Source organism: Ictidomys tridecemlineatus, chromosome 10 (assembly GCF_052094955.1).
Source record: "Ictidomys tridecemlineatus isolate mIctTri1 chromosome 10, mIctTri1.hap1, whole genome shotgun sequence".
Taxonomy (NCBI): domain Eukaryota; kingdom Metazoa; phylum Chordata; class Mammalia; order Rodentia; family Sciuridae; genus Ictidomys; species Ictidomys tridecemlineatus.
This window is the reverse complement of record NC_135486.1, coordinates 124,133,945-124,154,222: the sequence shown is the minus strand read 5'-3', so window position 1 is coordinate 124,154,222 and position 20,278 is coordinate 124,133,945. Positions and strand designations below refer to the sequence as shown.

Sequence of the window (20,278 nt, the reverse complement as noted above, 5' to 3'; positions counted from 1 at the left end):
TTTTTTTTTTTGAATTTATTTATTATTTATTTTTTAGTTTTCGGCGGACACAGCATCTTTGTTTGTATGTGGTGCTGAGGATCAAACCCGGGCCGCACACATGCCAGGTGAGTGTGCTACCGCTTGAGCCACATCCCCAGCCCAACAGTGGATTTCTTAAGGAATTAGATTTACATTTTATAAACAGTAATTCCACAATGAACATAATTAATTCATCAAATATTTTAATGAGTTAAAATCTGATATGACCCCTGCCCACTGGGCAGCTCATCATCCAAGGAGAAACAAGACAGTTACAATGCAACTTGCTAAAGACCTGAACAGAGGTAATTACAAAACACTGTGTTTCCCAGCTGCTCCCCCAATCTGGAGCGAAGATCAGGACTGTAGGAAAAAACAACCAGTGTAGGAGAAAGACCCATTCCAACTGTTGGAATGAGTCATGTTTGCAATTCCAATTTGGTGCAGCTGCCCAAGGCAAAGTGGTAGGCCTCATTCACATTTAATAAAGCTTTACTGTGCACCTACCTACTCTGGTGGGTGCTGTGGAGACATCAAAAATTAAGACACTGCTGCCATGGTCCCTTAGGAGATTAGGAGAGGTGGGCATGGACATTACATAAGACTCTTCTTTGTGTTCAGTCACCTATCTTTCTACCCTCCTTGAATGGACTCATTTAGTTTATGAAAAAATGTTGACTGACGCCTCATAGGTTCTGTGCTGATTCTCATGAGAATCAGGGAGAAATAAGACCCAGTTCTGGATTTTTCAGCCACTAACTGCCTGGAGTGAATCCAAGTCTGCCAGATGAAGTATAGTAAGCCAGTTCCATTTTTCCCTATTACCTGCTAGATCACAGATTAGTCTTTCTGCTGGACATGGTGGTACATGCCTGTAATCCCAGCAACTCTGAAAGTTGAGTATTACAAGTTCAAAGTCAGCCTCAGCAGTTTAGTGAGGCCCTAAATAATTTTACCAAGACCCTGTCTCAAAAAAAAAAAAAAAAAAGGCTGAGGACATAGTTCAGTGGTAAAGCACCCTGGCCCCTAGGTTAAATTCCCAATTTAAAAAAAAAAAAAAATCAGTCTTTCTCCCAAAGCTTAGTGTGCTTATGTCTCATACCAACTTGAACCAGATAACTTTATCAAATGTCATTTAGAAAGAAAGGTTAGGGAATTTAGAAGTCTGCAGCTCGGGAGAGCCCTGGTACAGCACAGCTGCCCCCAGGCTCATCAACCTGGAGCTGTTAAAACAAGTATAGACCAAAGATGTAGAGCTGGGGTTGTAACTCAGTGGTAGAGTGCTTGCCTAGCATATGTGAGGCACTGGGTTCAAATCTCAACACCACATGTAAATAAATAAAGCCCCATTGAAAACTAATATATATACATAAAAGAGGTATAGAGCATACACTATGGGTACTGCCTTATTTTTGTATGGCCCTTTAAAAGGGATACTGGGGGGTGGGGAACTGGAGAAAGATCACAAGTGGAAATTGAAACCCTGACTTTAATGGATGATTGACCAAGTCAGGCAAAGTGAAATAGCCTGTAATTCCAACTACTCAGGAGGGTGAGAATTGCAAGTTTGAGATCAGCCTACAGGATTCAACAAACTTTGCCAGGGGTAGTGTGGGATTGCATCTGTAATCCCTGCTACTCAGGGAGCCTGAGGCAGGAAGATTTCAAGTTCAAGGCCAGCCTCAGCAATTTAGGAAGACCCTGTCTCAAAATAAAAAAGTGCTAGGGATGTAGCTCAGTAGCAAACTGCCCTGGTTATCTATCCCCAGTATCAAAAAAGAAAGAAAAGAAACTAGATCATTTGAAGGACTGCCAGATAGATGAAATGTCCTGCCTTGTGAGGTAGTGAGCCCCCTACCTCAAGGGGGGTTTTCAAGCAAGCAATAGATCACTTGGCAGGAGTGGTGGGGAAAAAATGGGCTTTTTGGCCTTGTTTGGAGAAAGAGGCAGAGTATGAGAGGTCCTGCTCCCTATAAATGGGATTTTCCCGACAGCATGCAAGGGGACAGGTAATTCTGTATGCACAAACTAAACCGACAGCACTCAAAATAGATGAAGAAGATTTTTAGCCCTGGGATCTGCTCACATAAATTATTTTAGGATAGGGTAGCTTGGAAAATTCAACAAAATGATGTCACCTCTCCTAATGGGACTGTTTTAGACACATACAGTAAGGCAGCCAATGTGGTAGAATACACTAAAGGTCAGGTATGTGAAGCAGAAGGCCTGGATTTTAGTTCTTGCTTTGCCCTGTGTGACCTAGGACGATTCCTCTCTGGATTCCTCCATGAAGTGAAAGGAAGTACAAGTTCCTTTCCATTCTAAAACGCATTACCCCTTTAGCTGGGCCCTCCTATAGCAGATCTAGGGCTACAGTTTTGGGTCTTGGGGCTACATTTGTGGACTGCCAAAGACCACCTCTGACGGAAGCATCGGCCACACTCAAGGCAGGGGAAGGGCTTCTCCCCAGTGTGCAGCAGTTGGTGCTGAGCCAAGTGGCTCCATTGGGCAAAGCGCTTAGAGCAAAGGTCACAGGCATAGGGCCGCTCGCCCGAGTGTACCCGCCGGTGACTGGCCAGCAGCGAGGGGTAGGCAAAGCGGCGGCCACAGTCGTCACAGGCGTGCAGCTTCTCCTCGGTGTGCGTGCTGCGATGTATGGCTAGGGAGCCACTCCGCCGGAAGGCACGGCCGCAATCAGGGCAAGGGTAGGGCTTCTCTCCCGTGTGCAAGAGCTGGTGCTGGAGCAGTGTACTGCGCTGGGAGAAGCGGGCTTCACAGTGCTCACAGGCGTAGGGCCGCTCCCCAGAGTGCACGCGCCGGTGGCTGACCAGGCGAGACGAGGAGGAGAAGCGGCGCTCACAGTCTGGACACGGGTATGGCTTCTCACCAGTGTGGATGCGCTGGTGGATGACTAGGGCGGTGCGCTGGCGGAAGCGACGGTTGCATTCCAGGCAGGTGTAGGGCTTTTCTCCCGTGTGTGTGCGCTGGTGGATGGCTAGCAGGGAGGGGTAGGCAAAGCGACGCCCACAGCTAGGGCACTGGTGGGGTTTCTCGCCTGTGTGTGTGGTCCGGTGATTGGCTAAGGACCGGCTCCTGCGGAAGCAGCGGCCACAGTCAGGGCAGTGGTAAGGCTTCTCCCCAGTGTGGATAACCTGGTGCTGAGAAAGGTTCTTGCGCTGGGAGAAGCGTTTGCCACACTGGTCACAAACATAGGGGCACTCACCAGAGTGTGCCCGTCGGTGACTGACCAGCAGGGATGGGTAGGAAAAGCGGCGCCCGCAATCTGGGCAAGGGTAAGGCTTTTTCAGATTCTGGGCACACTTGTGGCTTTCCAGGGCCGGGTGATCAGGGAAAGTACAGCCACAGTCCGGGCAGATGGGGCCCCCAGACGTTTGCCTGGGAATCAGTCGGGGTTTGCTGGGTCTCCGCCCCCGTTTGCCTTTTCTGGGTGCCTCCTTAGGTGGGAATACTTCCTTCTCCCCATTCTTCTTTCTGGTTTCTACAAGGACACAGAGAAAAATTAATTTAAGAAATACTGGGCTCTTGTTCTTACAATGTTATAGGTTATAAAAACCCAGACTCAGGGGCTCTACTGAAAGGTAAAGCACTCGCCTAGCATGTAGCCAGGCCCTGGGTTAGATCCTCAGCACCACATAAAAATTAATAAATAAAATAAAGGTATTGTGTCCAACTACAACTAAAAACAACAACAAACCCATAAACTCAGCTCCTGTTCTTAAGAGTTAGTGCCAAAGACAGGAGTGACATACTATTAGGGATGGTATTATAGGAACCCCTAACACAGTTTAGAGAGGTCATTGAAGAGTTTTTGGAGGAGTTTAAGCTGACTTTAAAAAGGCCAGGGTGTAGTTGCATGTTTTTGAAAAGGTAACACAGAGGAACACAGAGAAATTTAACTCCCCTCCTTGTCCCCACCTACACTGTAGAAACCATATTGTGTAGCTTCTTCAAGTATTTTTTATGCAGTACCAATATTATTCTCTTCCCTTACCTTTCTTACATAAAAGATAACACATACATGTTTTATACAAAATTAATTACATCTTCTTTTTTTTCTACTTAATATATTCTAAGGCTCATTTTATAGAAAAAATGGAATATAGAATATTCCATAATGGAATAAAAAATGGCAGACCAGACAGAGGAGAAAGTATGAAGTCCCAAGGTTCCACTTCCAGTGTTACAGGGGCTGTGAAGTCATAAAAAAGTATAGGCCCATGCCCCTGCTGGGGAATGCCTGTAACCACAGCAACTTGGGAAGCTAAGGCAGGAGTTGCAAGTTCAAGGTCAGTGTCAGCCCCAGCTAGTGAGGTCCTAAGCAACTCACTGAGACCCTTCTTAAAACAAACAAACAAAAAGAAGGGCTGGGGATGGAGCTAGGATTGTGGCTCAGCGGTAGAGTGCTTGCCTAGCATGTGGGAGGCCCTGGGTTCCATCCTCAGCACCACATAAAAATAAAAAAATAAAAGATATTGTGTTAAGTTACAACCAAAAAATAAATACTAAAAAAAAAAGGCTGAGGATGTGGCAAAAGAGTATAGGCAGAATGAGGTGTAAACTGGCAGTGTCTGGGTTAGAAGACCCTCTAACTAATGGCTCTCAAACTTTATTGTGCCAATTTTGGATTCAGCTAAACTATGGGAGGGTCCAAGAATTTGCATTTCTAACATGTTCCCAAGTAATGCTGCTAATCTGGAATGCTGGAACCACATTTTGAGATCCAGTGCTGTAAATCTTGTTAATAAGGTCCTTGGAGTATATTTTACCCACTGGTTCACAGATCTAGGTGCACATCCAAATCAATGGGGCTATTAAAAAAAGAAATGTAAACTCATAGACATCCACAAGAGAGAATCAGGGCATCTGGGGTGAGGTGTTGGTATCTGTACTTTTACCAAGTTCCTCAAATGACTTAGATATAAACAACAGCCATTTGATAACCTTGGCAAAAACTAACTGAAAGTTTTTAAATAAGGAAATAACATCTAAATCTTAAGAAATACCTGTGGCCTTATAGAATCTGGCTCAGAAACTCAGCCCAAACAGTTTTTTCTGCCCCTGTGGGCAGATCCTGGGGTCTTTCTACCTGAATGGGCTTGACCAGAGCCTTACTTGATCTTGAGAAGAAATGTTTTTCACCACTTAGGGTCACACTGCCATAAAAGCATAAAGAGGCTGGATGAGGCAATGCGTGTCTGTAAACCTAGTTACTCCCAGATGCTGAGGCAGAGGGATTGCAAGTTGGAGTCTTCAGTGACTGAGAAGATCCCGTCTAACAATAAAAAGGGCTGGGGATGAAGCTCAGTGGTGGAGCACCTGCTACCCTGGGCTTCACACGGGGGGTTGGGGGAATTGGGCTGCATCCCAGGCAGTGTTCCCCCATGAGATCCTTTGGTCCCTTCAACCAAACCCAAAAACAGAAATTTAAGGTGTTTCGGTCAGAGTCCAATTTAAAGGAGGCCACAACAGGGATCCTGGGAAGGAGGCAGGAGAATGACTATTTTAAGAAGCTCACTGATCATTCACACACACAATGGAGTACAGCAGGTTAGTGTGAAAATTGACTTGATAATCTTTGTTTGTGGACTAACCTCATACCATCAAAAACAAGACCCTGGGCTGAGGATGTAGCTCAGTGGTATATCACTTGCCTAGCATGCACCAAGCCCCGGGTTCAATTCCCAACACTGCAAAGCAAACAAACAACCTGAGGCGCTGAAAATGAACACAGTTAAGTGTAGCAGCAACACAGAATGGATTATGGGTACCCCTAGCCAGAACAAAACTCAGGACTAAGTCATTAGAGGCTAGAACACTATAGGAGGGCTGCAGGCTCTCCATGGGCATTTTTCACTCACTCCTCTGGACTGTTAATCCTCTCCGATACTCCTGCGGATCTAGGGCAGCCGGTTCCCAATCGTCGGTATTTCGTTCCAGCCAGGAGATGAGGGCTGGCTTAGGACCTGCACATCCTGGAGAAGGAGAACCAAGTCAGGGAGCTATCCTCAGATAATCCACCTTGGCTTCTGCTGCCAACAGTCTGCCCTCACCCTTGACACAAACCTGGTCGCAGGACAGGACCCTGATCTCCCTGCCCGCCCCCGCCCCCGCCCCCAAACTCCTTCTTCCCTTCTAGGCCCCGCGGAAGCGGAGTGGGGCGGGCCTCACCGAGCGAGCCCAGGTGGCCGTAAGTCTCCCGCATCACGTCTCGGTACAGGGCCCTCTGTGCGGGCCGCAGACACCCCCACTCCTCAGGGGAGAAGTACACGGCCACGTCCACAAACTTCAAGGCCCTTGGCCTCCTTCCCCTTCTCCGACTAGGTCCGGCCTCTCCTTGTCCCCGAGCAGGGAGCGGAGCCGAAGGCGGCGCCATTGGACCTGAGAAACCCGCGCCACGGCCTTTTCCTTCCCAGCCCGGACCTCTGGGCGATGACGGACCCCGAGATTTAGGAGCCCCCGCCAGCCCGGGGCTGAGCGTGGCCGGGAAGGCCCGGAGGGAATCAGAATCGGCCGCCTGCGGGGATAACGGAAACCTCTCGCTGTTATTCAGGAAACTCCTGACCGAACTTGGGTGAAAGGCACCGGAAGATGCCTTCGGGGAAAATGGCGGCGCTGCTACTGCACCGCCTTTGCCTGTAACACAGACAGCTTCCAGCTATCGATTTTATTGACCGGAGCGCCATGCCGGCTTCCTAACCTTTTTGCCCTAAAGTGCAATGGCGCCGAGACTAGGCTTCACGCCCTTTCACCCCCGTCTCCCTGTTACTCTTGTTCATTGGCCTGCGACTGAAGATCGAACATTCTGATTGGTTGCTGGAGAAGGCGGCCTGTTTGAACGAAGCCAACGAATGCATAAGGGCAGGAAGCTGGACCATTAGTGCAGTGTTTCTAAGAAATTGAACCCAGGACCTCGGGCTTTCTTATGCTAGCTAGTCAAGTGCTCTATCACTGAGCTAACCCCCAGCCCTTTATTTTTTCTTTATTTATGAATCTCTAAGTTGCCCAGGCTGGTCTCGAATTTGGGATCCTCCTGCCTCAGCCTCCTTTGATTCCTGGAAAAAGGGCGTGTGCCACCGCGCCCTACTAAACATTTCATTTCCTTCCTTCTTTCCTTCTTCCTTCCTTTCTCTTCTTCCTCTTTTTTTACTCCCCATACTGGGGATTGAACCCAGGGGTGCTCTACCATTGAGAAAGATCCCTAGCCTTTTTAAAATTTTTAAATATTTTTTATTTACTTATTTTTACCGTAAGTATGATGGAACCAGGGTTGCTTTATCACATGCCCAGGGTCTGGATAAATTGCTGATGCTAGTGTCCAACTTGCAACTCTCCTACCTCTGCCTCCGGAGTTCCTGGGGTTACCGGTGTGTGCCACCACTTGGTGCTTCATTTTATCCTTTGCTGCCATTTTCGTGAGTTGATGGATACCATCCCAGTTTCAAGAAATGTCATAAGAGGGAATCTAAGCATTTCCAGGATCATACTGCTAATAAGGAGGGGAACCAAAATTAGACCTGAGATTGACAAAGTTTTTTATTCATACCACTTGACTATCCTGATTTGCTTGCTAACTCAGGAATCAATCTGAATTCTTGGTCTCAGGTTTGGTCTTTTGCCTAATTTCCATACATTATTCTAACAACATTTGTTCATTGTTCATAGAATAGTGCTAGGCAGTTAGGGGAGACAAAATTACAGAAATAACTCGTGGGTTATGCTTCGAATGGAGTTTACAGTCTAGTGAAGCAAATTCACAACCAGTAATAACCGAATGCAACTAACATGTAAAAGGCACACACACACGCACACACACACAAATGCTGAGAGAACAAGCCACATGTATTTCCCATCAGTTCCCATTAGTGTGCATTATGGTACAGAGTTTTGCAGCTCAATGCCATCACCCAGTGATACTGGGGGGCAGGAGAATGTACCATTTACCACATCTCTTTTCTTTTTTCTTTTTTTCTTGGGTAGTGAGGATTGAACCCACAGACATTTTGCTACTGTACCAAACCCCTGGCCCCTTTTTATTTTGAGACAGGGTCTCACTAAAATGCTTAGGGCCTCACTAAGTTGCTAAGGCTGACCTAGACTTGAGATCCTTCTGCCTCAGCCTCCCAAGTCTCTGGGATTTCAGGTGTGCACCTGTGTGCCTGGCCCATTTGCCATCTCTCTTAGCTGGCAACATAGACATCTTTCTAATCCAGTAATCAAAACTTAAAAGCACCTACTGTGGTGAAAACAATAACCCTTTAGCCTTCATAAAGTAAAGACAGGAATCACAAAATAAGACAGAAATTATGAGAAAGATATTTGAATAGAGATGATTAAAAAAAAATCCTGCCCTTAACATTCTGCATTAACTAAATAATTGCAATTACTGCCTTTTCAGCGTAGTGCTGTGGTGCTTACCTATCATCCCAGCTACTCAGGAGGCTGAGATGGGAGGATGATGTGAGATCATTTTAAGACCAAAGACCAACCTGGTTAACAGAGACCCCATTTAAAAAAGGTCAAAACCCAAAACATTAATTGAGTTCTCGTTCAGGGCTAAGTGGCTGTTTGTTGAACTAAATAGAGGAACTAATCGAATATCAGAGTTGCCAGGATAAGTAACAAACAACGCTTCTTTTTTTCCAGAATGATCCATCAGGTATGATGAATTTGGCCTATGAAGGTGTGGGATTTAGGGAGGACTGTGGTGCTCAATAGACATTTATTGAATAAACCGTTGAATCATGGCTACAAAGGTCTATGGCACAAAGCTAGGACTTCAGGAAAGTTCTAGGTATGAAGAGAATAATGATATTTTCTGATGTAGTCAGTAGTGGTAAAACTGAAAAGACTAGTTGGCACCTGACATTAGTGGACTTCATCCTGTGTATTAGGAAGCTTTGAAATAAGTTTATAGGAATGTATGACCTACTAATGTTTCAGGAAGTTTGCAAGCTGAACTGATAGGTTTGAACTACTCCTTCTGTGTACACACAGTTAAGTTGGGAAAATATGAGTGTAAATGTAGGCTGCTAAGGGAATAAAAAGGCAAATGAATAGAAGATATTTCACTTGAAAGGAAGTGGGGAAGGAATCAGTTCTCTGTAGTCACCAGGCATGGTGGCACATACTATAATCCCAGCAACTTGGGAGGCTGAGGCAGAAGGATTGCAAGTTCAAGGCCAACCTCAGCAAATTAGCAAGAACTTCTCTCAAAATAAAAAATAAAAAGGGCTGGGAGTGTAGATCAAAATTAAAGCACACCTGAGTCCAATTCCCAATACCAAAAAAAAAAAAATCTGCAATCAGCTTGCCTTGATACACAACCAGAAGATGAAGTTGAATAAGAAAGAAAAGAAAGATTAAATATGGAGGTCAGAAGGTCCTGGGCCCTCTGCCCACTTCCATGCAGTGGGAAGGCAGGTCAAACTTAATGGTGCAAACTTATCCTGGCCCTTGGTTGCACAAGCCCTGTTTGGCAAGGTTTGCCATCATCCTGGTGGGAGCCACTAAGGTGGGATCTGTTTGTGTGTGTGGTGCTGGGGATTGAACCCAGGCCTTGTGCATGCAAGGCAAGCACTCTACCAACTGAGGTATATCCCCAACCCACTAAGGTGGGATGTTGATAAGAGAGTCAGATGCTCTTAATTATAGAGAAACTTGTTGGAGAAAGAAGTAACCAGGACTTAGTGTGAGAGCAGAGTCCCTTCTCCCTCTGTATAAATTTCTGGATCCACACTGGGCATCAGGTGAAGCAAGGCTCCTATTGAAGTAAAATGGCCCATTGCAGAGAAGGTTACAGAAGATCCAAGGAGTCTACACATCAAAAGCCACACAAAAAATAAAACTAGGGGGGTGGGTTGTGGCTCATTGATAGAGCGCTTGCCTAGCATGTGTGAGGCCCTGGGTTCAATCCTCAGCACTGCATATAAATAAATAAAGATCCATTGACAACTAAAAGAAAAAATTAAAAATATATAACTAAATGGTTTTGAGTTTTAACTAAATACATGGCACACTAATATAGATATCATTCAAAACTCACCTTGTAGAGTCCTTGTAAGGACGATTATATTTTTTCTTCTTCTTTCGGTGGTACTGGGGATTGAACTCAGGAGTGCTTTACTTCTGGGGTGCATCCCAGCCCGAGGATCAACTGTCTTGATTATTTCTGTCTTCTTTCTCTTGCTTTCCACAAGACAAGAGAATTTGAACTGAAAATTATAGGGTGCTTTGAAAGCTGGGTTCTTGAATCTGGCAACTATACGTGAGGATAGAACAGTATACAAGATTGTCTGCTCTTTCAAGGTGTAGGACCTATGTGTGAATCTCTCATTTCAGAGAAACTCCACCTACCAAAGGCAGCAGCTTCCCATTTTCAGACAATAGTACCATCACTTTTCTAGGACTCTTCCTTATTGCTGACATCCAATCTTGTATAGTATTATAAGGAAAGGCTGAATTTGTTTCAGGGGTAAGCTGGCGCCTTTCCCTGGTTAAAGATAGTAAAAATAGACATTTCAATGAAACAGACTTCTAAAAAATTAAAAAAAAAAAAACTTAGCAGGAACAGAAAACAAACAAAAAAATACAATTTTTTCCTAATTGTTAAGTGCCAAATCATCAAATTCTTTACATAAAGAATATTTTGGGGGGCTGGGGATGTGGCTCAAGCAGTAGCGCGCTCGCCTGGCATGCCCGGGTTCGATCCTCAGTACCACATGCAAACAAAGATGTTGTGTCTGCCGATAACTAAAAAATAAATTAAAAAAAAAAAAGGAATATTTTGGGAGCCCGGGTGTGGTGGCACACAACTGTAACTAACCCCAGCTACTCAAGACACTGAATGAAACAAGAAGATCACAAGTTTGAGACCAGCTGGGGCAACTTGGTAAGACCCTGTCTCAAAAAAATTTAAAAAGGGATGGGGATGTAAGTTAGTGATAGAGCACTTACCAAATTCACATAGGCCCTGGGCTCAATCCCTAGTACCCCCCCCAAAAAAAAAGGAAGTTCTATGGTGGGGGGATGTGCAGCTGAGTGATAAGAGCACATGCTTAGTATGCGCATGCACGCGCGCACGCAGGCACATACATAGAATAAAAAATAGGCAGCTCTGTGATGCTTCTAGTGTCAAGCCGAGGCCAATCAGAAAAGGCTTTTATTAATCGAAAGTAAACATTCATTCCTTAGGCACACTAGCCACATTTCAAATGCTAAATAACCACATGTGGCCAGTGGCTTCTCTGGGGGACAGCACCAATGCAGAACATGCCTAAGGTTGACAAAAGCTCAATTGGACAGCAATACTGTGGGTACTCAGCAAAAAAAAAAAAAAAAAGAAGAAGAAGAAGAAGAAAACCCCAATCCCCACTTTGCCACCTCCCTTCCACCTCATTGTGATCAGCTATCCTTGAATGTGAGTGAGACTCCAAATCTTGGGGACGGTACTTTGGAAGAGATGGTTCAGAGGATTCTTACCAACTGGGGCCCATAAAGAGTGGAGCTGTGCATGGACAGGGACTGCTGGGGAAAGGGGAACCTAAGAAAGGCTGACTTCCACCTCTGCTCCTTTTTCCTTCCTATGCCAGACCCCAGGTGCCTAGCCTCTTCCTTGGGATCTTGGCAGAAAGCAAAGTACAATCCTTTGAATTGGGTCTTGGCAAAACATTCCAGTTTGCAGGAAGCTGGCAGTAGCCAGGGAGCAGAACTTCTGCCTGAGCAACATCTAGTCTGAGGTTTGAATATCACCAAGTTCAGACTTCAGGTTCACCGGCTATGTGCCCAGCACCATTCTGGGCCGTTGGAAAGAGGGACAGTGAACCAGAGCTCAGCCCAACTTTGCCCAAGCTCAATCTGTGCTTCTCGGGGACTCTTCCCTTCCTTTGTACCAAGGCTGAAACAGCACACACGCATTTGTTAAGATCCTACTGACAGAGAACACAGTTCTAGGTGCCCGGGCATATAGTATAACAGGGAACTAAACAAATTTTTCTTCCCGCAGGTCAAATTCCCTCACAACCTTTCTGATTCTAAGGTTTCTACTACACTTCACTGAAGGTTAGTCCTCAAGCACCAGCCTGGCTCTTTGGTTTTATCTAATCAGGGTAACTCCAAGCCTAAGGCTAAGAACTGAGAAAGGTGATGGTCAGGGTGCCTATTCTCAAAGGCGCTTACAACCTAGTGAGGGAGACACAAAACTGTGCAAAGGTGTGTGTGTGTGTGTGCGTGTGTGTGTGTGCGCGCCTATGACACATTAGTAAGCACTGACAGGAATTATGTCAGGGTCTCTCACTTCTGACTTCTAAATGTATTGTGAATCAGTGAAGGGGAAAAAGTCAATAATAGTCTCTAACTAACTGAAATATGGAGAAAACCAGAGAAATTACATTAAAAGTGGTTATTTTCAAACCGGGCTGGGTGACCACAGGCCTGTAATATCAGCAATTCAGGAAGCTAAGGCAGGAGGATGATAAGTTCAAAGCCAGCCTCAGCAATTTAGAGAGACTTGTCTCAAAATACAAAGGGCTGGGGATGTGGTTCAGTGGCTATGGTGGCCCTGGGTTCAATCCCCAGTACCAAAAAATAATCTCATCCAGGCAGCAGTGATGTACTGTAATTCTAGTGATTCTGGAGGCCAAGGCAGGAGGATCATGAGTCCCCAGCCTCAGTGGATTAATGAGACCTTGTCTAAAAACAAAAAGGACTGGGGTTGTGGGTCAGTGGTAATGTGCCCCTGGTTCAAAGCCTAGAAAGAAAAAAAAAATACACATAAAAGCAACAACAAAAATCTGGTTGCCAGGCAGGGGTTGTAGGGAGAGACAGAATAGGTGGAACACACAGAGTATTATTTAGGATATCGAAACTATCTGAATGATACTATAATGGTGGCTTCATTTATTCCAAACCACAAGATGTAGGTTTCACACCAAAAATAAACCCTAATGTGAACATTGAACTTTGGGTGATAAAGATAAAGACTTTGGGTCTTGATAGCTTCTTTAATTTTAATAAATGTATCAATCTGGTGGGGGATATTGATAGTGGGAGAAGTGTGTGTTGATGGGGTAGGGCAGAAAGATATAGGAATCCTACTTTCCACTTAGTTTTGCTGTTAACCTGAAATTGCTGTAAAAAATTGAGTATATTTTTTAAAATGTAGGGGGCCTGGGATCCAGCTCAGGGGTAAAGCATGTGCTTAGGATATGCATGGCCTTGTGTTCAGTAAAATAATAATAAAAATGATATGATGATGCGTGCTACAACATGGATGAATCTTTAAAATATTATGCCAAGGGAAGATGCCAGACACAAAAGGCCACATGTTTGCCAGGAGCAGCAGCACACCCCTATAACCCTAACAACTCAGAAGACTGAGACAGGAAAATCACAAGTTTGAAACCAGCCTCAGCAAGTTAGCAAGACCCTAAGCAACTTACTGAGGCATTCTCTTAAAATAAAAAGGGCTGAGGGAGAATCGCAGCCTCTGGGACAGGAGTCCCTTGTGCTTCTCCTTTATTGGCAAAGCAATAAAACTTCTTTTTCCTTTTTCTCAAAACCATGTCCTCCTTATTAAATTGGCATCAGGGAAAAGGACTGAACTTTTGATATCAAAACTGGTGACCCACAAAGGGACTCAAGAGCAGCCCTTGCTCTAGTTTTCTTGGGCAGGCCTGGCTCTCTAAGCAACCCCACTTCCATGCAGAGGATGCAAGGTGCCTGGCGAACTTGAGAGCCAATTTTTGGAGAGGTTTCTCCATCGTGGTTTATTTGAGAAAAAGGAAACTGAACTCAGTACTAAGTCGAGACACCCTTGGTCATCTGCTTCTCCTATGACCTTGTTGAGGTCACACTCAGGTCACACCAAGAAAAGATGACTTTGGAAATGCAAAGGATACCTGACTTGCAGGCAGATGATCCCAGATCTTGAAGACTCCACACTCCTGAAAGTCACTGCTGACAGAATCTAGGTGAATGGGAATGAGCCACCTCTGTTCAGTCTAGGAGGAAACTGGTTGGAAAAGGCTGGAAAGGCATGGGCCACTAAAATACCTTTCCCTAATAGAGTATCAACTTTGAAGCTGGGGAATCCTAAGACAATGTATTATTTAGTGGAATTGGGACACCAGGCATACCTGGTGGACATAGAAGCCTGAGAACATTGCTAGGAGTTCCTTGGAGGAATAATTTTTATTATTGTGGAGTACTGTTTTTCAGCACAACTGGGCATAGTCTCACCTCACAGGAGACTAGTGTCCCCAAATGTGTTGGGGGAAAGAAAATTTCTTGCTGCATAGCCTGAAAACAACAGATAAATTCACTCTTGCAGTTCTGTGTGTTTGAGGATGACAGAAAATCTGGGTCCTCTTCAACTCATCTCAGAGAAGGGAACTGAAATGAAAATACCCAAAGCCCCACCCCTAAGTTGGTCACACAAAGCACCTGAGTGCTAGGACTTGAATGATCTATGTAAATGCCTGGTAGAGAAGCTAGGGCCAGGCCAGTGAGGAGAGATGGATTTGGAGCTGTGAAGGACACCCAATTTATTAAAAGAATGGTCCAGAGCTAAAAGGCTCCAAACACCGGAAGGTCAGGTTTGGCAGAACCTCCAAAGGATATCTGAAAACCTTGGAGAGAAGCTGTGACCAGGTAGCAAAGAAGATGAATTTAGAATGTTGAAGGACACCTGAGTTGCTGACAGGTTTCTCTCTGAATTCCTGGGAGATAATCTGGGACTGGGTCAAAAATATGCTGGGTTTCTACCCCTGAGTAGAAGGTATAGTGACCCAGAAGTGGAAATCTTCATGTTCCTAAGGGCTACTTCTAACAGGACATGGGTGAATTGGAATAAGCCTCCGCTGATTAGAATAAGAGAAGATTCGTTGAACACAGCAAAGAAGGTACCAACTACCTTTCCTTAATAGAGCAGCATAGCAAACTTGGGGACAATTCATCACCAAGTAGAGTAGGGAAACTGGGAAAATCATAGTGGTCATGGTAGCCTGAGGCCCATTCTCACAAATCTTTGGAGGAAAAGTGGAGTAGGTGTATGTGAACTCACCCCTGGAGAAAGAAGTGAAATTTGCATTCCTGTAGCCTGACTGTAGCCTGGGGATACACACAGGGCATTTCATGCCCCCTGTGTGAACATGATCTTGTGTGTTGAGTCTTCAAATTTGGTTTTTAGTGTTAGTAATAAATGGCTCTACACAGACTGGGTGGTCTGTTATGAATAGCTCCGTATACATGTGCATGTGTTTTTTTCACGTTCCATATGGTAAATTAAACTGAGACCTCTGGATATTTACTAATCCTCATTGTTAAAGATGTCTCACACATGTCTGTTTATCTATCAATCAGACTAGCTTCCCTGAGTGTATTGATGGAAAGGAAATTCTTGATGCAGGGCTCAAAACCAGAGATGAAATTGCCACCAGATAGGGTCCAAGGATGTCTTATCAAGGGGGCAGTGGAACCTTCTGGCCCAGGTGAGTTCTTGACTTACACCACACTTTCAGGACATATCTGAGCAAGGCACAAAGACTTATTATAGGACAGTAAAGCAAAGCATGCATGCCACAATTACAGTGTCTCAGAGAAGTGTCTTTATCTCTCAGAGAAGACAAATGATGCAGCCAGGACTGAGCTCTATGACTATATATACATTTTGTTTGCGCAGAAAATTGCAGATTCCCAGGCAAGCTATTGTAAAAATCAGATGGCATGTCAATCATTTGTTTCTTCCTAATTAAGAAGAATACCATAAATCAGTTCTGGGCACATTGTGCAGGTCTTTGAATCTGATAAGATTAAATAAATTAGTTGATCTACAAGCATTAGCTGGAGATCTTATTCATCTAATTAAAGAGATAAGCACAAGTAGTCATGCTCATAGATCAGAGTCTCCATCTACTAAGATTGTTTTTGCTCTCTCTATGGGAGCCCACCTATCTCAAATTAACACTGGTAATTTTGTGTGTTTTAGGAAAACTCACATAAATAAAGCTTTAAAGTATTTTAATATCCATGGAACTTGTAGTTATTGAAATAGAAATCTCCTTTAGCAATTAAAAAAGAAGCCAGATTAGCTGAATAATGACTATAACACCTCAAAGCTGATTTTATGTTCCACACAGAAGCATATAAAGCCTACTGGGACAGAAATTGGACTTGTTATTTACAGCTACAAGTGTCTTATTTGGAAGAAGCTGAGAATATTTCCCCCCATTCTGTTGCAGGGGCTCCATGATGAGGGACTATAACCAGGTAGTTTTCATTTACCTGACAAAGTCTGAGAGCCTTGTTTCCATATTTTTCTGGTGTTGCAGTCCAAGATTATCCAGTGTGTCACAGAATCCATTCTTCATATCATAATGGGTTTGCTGGAGGTGGGAGACCAGGATGGTGGGAGTGAGTGGATCATTCCAGGGCATGGTTGTTCAGAAATTGTGTACGAAGTGTCTTCAAGAGACTTCTATGGATTTGTGAGAAATTTGGACCAAGCCAGAAAGAAGATGGATTTGCATGTATGAATGTCAACTGAGTTTCAAGCATAGCAGTAGTAGAGAATTATAAGTCTCTATACTCCTGAGGGCCACCTCTGGCATAACCTACGTGAATTAGAATAGGCTCCTTCTTCCCAGACTGAAAGGAGGTTGGGCCCATCTGAGAAAACATAGGCCTCTGAAACTACTTTTTTTGGGGAAAAAAAAAATTAGTGACTGAATCTGGAGAATCCTGAAGACAATGTTTCATCAAGTAGATTGGGACAAAGGCCAGGCTAGTTGCCATGGCAACATAAGACCATACCTGGCAGGTCCTGGGAGGAAGAATTTTAATGAGGAGAAAAGTTTTTCAGGGCTGGGGTTATAGCTCAAAGGTAGAGTGCTTGCCTATCACATGTGAAGCACTGGATTTGATTCTCAGAATCACATAAAAAAAAAAACAAATAAAATAAAGGTATTGTGTCCATCCACAACTAAAAATATAGAAAAAAATTTAAAAAGTTATTTAGAGCAGGTGGGTTTGGCCTTACCCCAGGGGATGGAAATAAAATATGAATGACTTAAAAACAAAAATAGAAGGGAGAATTGGGAATGTGACTCAATGGTAAAGCATCTCTGTGTTAATCCAGTATCAAGCACCCCCACCCACTGCCCAAATCCAAGCCTTATGATTTCATTTATATGGACCCCAAATGAGCAAATGTATAGAGATAGAAAGTAGATTAATTTTTGCTAAGGGCTGGAGAAGGGGTGAATGGAGGAAGTTATGGCCAAGAGGTGTGGGATTTTTTTGGGAGATTAATGAAAATTTGTTAAAATTTATTGTGGTGATGGGTATACAACTCTGGGAATACACTAAAACCCATTTAATTGTGCATTGAAAATGAGTTAGTTGTAATGGTATGTGACTAATACCCAAGAAAGCTGTCACCAAAACAAAAAACCCTTGCTGAGAAGAAATAGTCAGGCATAGAAATATGGTCATGGTAAATTATACAACACACACACACACACACACACACACACACACACACACACTACACACACACACACACACACACACACACACGAAGGTTGCCAGGAGGCATTTGGAACAGTCACTCCCCAAACCTCAGCCCCACTCAATATTCTCTTTCATCTGTTCCCTGTCCTCTCCAAGCAGTTTTGAGCCCTCTGTGTATTCTTTGCATCTGCAGCTCTCGCTCAAGAACTGGTTAAGTAACATTTTGCATAAATGAGTGAGCAGAAATGGGCGGAGTGAAGTCCTAAACGGCCTCACTGAGCGCCCCCAAGTGGCCGTTGATCTCTGGTATCACCGTCCAATACAGGGTTTTCTATCCCTGCCCCAGACTTCACCACTCCTGCAAGAAGAAATACACGATCGCCACGAAGAAGCTCACAACCCTCAGCCTCCTATGCACAGATTCAGGTTTTTTGGGCTCAGGATGGGGAACCTGGCTGGAGGCAGCGCCTTGAACCCTCCCTGATCCCCGTCCCCAGCTGAATGCTTCAGCCCCATGATCACACCACTGTATTTTCCAGATGAAAGGGAGCCACTCTGCTGGACCCTACATCTGAGCCGGCTTTGAACTAGCCTCGCACGGGCCGAGTTGCGGACAGAATGCAGGAATCACCACGGCGTGGGACACTTTGGTACCAAAATGAACAACGGAACAAACAATACCCTAAGAGAATATGGCGGCGACCCTTCAAGACCATCATTCATAAGCATTCTGAGGCTTGCCACTCATTTCCTCCATTTGATCTTATCAGATAAGAAACAGCTAAGCAGGTTCAGCCCAGGTTCTTAAAATTGCTAACCCCTCATTGGCTCTAGCGGAGACAAGCTAGAAGACTTGGCTTCCGAAAGTGCGCGGTGATTGGACAACTCGCCTCATCGAAATAACGCGCTGATTGGTGTCTTGGACCAGACTCTAGGACGCTGTTGCTAGGTAACGACTGACAGCTGTTTATGCCAAGATGGAGGAGGTTCAGAGGAGGTAATCGTGTATTGAGGCCATGTAGTTCAGCGTGATTCTCCCTTGGATGCTTTTGTTCCCTTGGTCCATAAGACCTTCAAGAGTGTGTCCTGGCTATAAAATAAACTGGGCTCCTGTCCTGAGAGAAGTTAATTCTAGGGTGCTGGGCATATTTATGGAAATTTTACATCGTGCCAGGTGTGCAACAGCCTATCCCAGAACTATCTGGCTGCACATTCAATGCTCTGCCCACCGACCTTATCACTAGGGGTTTCCCTTGTAAGCCATCACGCCCTTGAACGACTCAGATCAGGCCTAGATGCCTGTGGGACTTCAGTGACTTACAGAAGTGTCCTCTCCACTACTCTTGAGGGCAGAGTGGGTAAAATCAGAACCGTATTCTATATTGCTTCTAAGCACCTCATACTGTAGCAGTAGTAATAAAAACAACAACATAATGTGCCAGATACTGGGCAGAAGCATTTTAAAAATCTCATTTGATTCTCAAAACAATCCCATGAAACTGATCATCTTGTTTCGCGATTGGGGAGGCTCACACTTAGTCCAGCAAGAAAATTCCAAAGTCACACTGATAAGTCAAGGAGTGCTCAATTGAACCAATGCATCCAACTCTAAAACCCTTGTGTTCTAACCATTGTGTTATATGGCTATTCTTTTGGCACAGCAGTTGCTCAAATATATTGAAAGAAAAAAAATGTTTACTTTCCCTTTCCCTTGTGGTTCTCCACCCCGTCTCCAAAACATAGGTCATGTTTCTACTTCTGGTGGTTTTCAGTGCATCCTCATCACATAATTCACCCCCTTTAAAGACCATAAGGCTGAGGATGTGGCTCAAGCGGTAGTGCGCTCACCTGGCATGTGTGCGGCCCGGGTTCGATCCTCAGCACCACATACAAACAAAGATGTTGTGTCTGCCAAGAACTGAGAAATAAACATTGAAAAATTCTCTTTCTCTCTCTCTCTCTCTTTAAAAAAAAATAAATAAAAAAAATAAAAAAAAGACCATAAGGCACAGGATATATGATAGGCTCCTAGTTCAGGGGAAAGAGCTCAGGTTACAGAGTCAGGGGAATATCTCTTAAATCCTGGCTCCATCTTGTGGTAGCTATGTGATGTAAGCAAGTTACTACAAATTGCCAATGTAAGTTTTGTTCATCTGTGAAATTGAGGTCATACTACTTTTCTCACAGAAATGTCATCTTAAATTTAAAGTATGGGGCTTATGGTAGGTACTTATTTCAAGAAAGTGATTCTCTGAGGCAGATAGAGTTAAATTTGGTTCCCAGCATTGTAGCCCTCTGTCTCCATGACATTCAGTGGACAAGGGGTGTGTGGAGAAAAAAGTTAATGGTTACTTTAAGAAAACTGTTCCCCCCCCCCAAATTCCCCAAAAGTGGAAGCATTGCCACCTGGAATCTAAGAGAGTGAAATTGCCTAGAAAAGTTACTGATATTGAACAGTTCCTTTAGAAGGAGATATTTGTGAGCAGTGAGCCCTTGGGGCATTCCAAGAAGTCTAACTTTATGTATGCAAGAGTCCTCTAATTTCAACAGGCTCTTCTGGAACCTGCCTTGCCTTAGTCCAGATTCAGGTAAATATAGAACTCAACTTTTTGTCTAAGAGAGAAGGTGGTTTGGGGCTCTTTGAATCCTGGAGAAGAAAGCTGAGTTAGAGCTGGTATAGGAGACCCAGAGGTAGTCCCAAGTGGGGGATGGATACAGCACCTGCAGATCC

General features: G+C 44.4%; 1 protein-coding gene and 1 long non-coding RNA gene across 4 annotated transcripts; one reads left to right on the top strand and one right to left on the bottom strand.

Moving 5' to 3' along the window:
* Nucleotides 1-207: 207 nt before the first annotated feature.
* LOC101960186 (uncharacterized) lies at nucleotides 208-7,526 on the bottom strand. 2 transcript variants are annotated; one of them, XM_040276601.2, is made up of 3 exons: nucleotides 7,378-7,526; nucleotides 5,901-6,014; nucleotides 208-3,520 (listed from the first exon to the last, which is right to left on the bottom strand). In XM_040276601.2, the coding sequence occupies exons 1-3, from the start codon at nucleotides 7,448-7,450 to the stop codon at nucleotides 2,361-2,363; spliced, it is 1,347 nt and encodes a 448-aa protein (XP_040132535.1). In that variant the 5' UTR covers nucleotides 7,451-7,526; the 3' UTR covers nucleotides 208-2,360. The 2 variants fall into 2 exon arrangements, with proteins under 2 accessions (XP_040132535.1, XP_005324002.2); XM_005323945.5 differs by lacking the exon at nucleotides 7,378-7,526 and adding an exon at nucleotides 6,211-6,768.
* LOC144367496 (uncharacterized) lies at nucleotides 2,756-19,490 on the top strand. Of its 2 annotated transcripts, none has more exons than XR_013426931.1 (2): nucleotides 2,756-2,894; nucleotides 18,087-19,490. It is a non-coding gene; the product is annotated as an uncharacterized LOC144367496 (long non-coding RNA). The 2 variants fall into 2 exon arrangements; XR_013426932.1 differs by lacking the exon at nucleotides 2,756-2,894 and adding an exon at nucleotides 12,113-17,973.
* The last annotated feature ends 788 nt before the right edge of the window (nucleotides 19,491-20,278 follow it).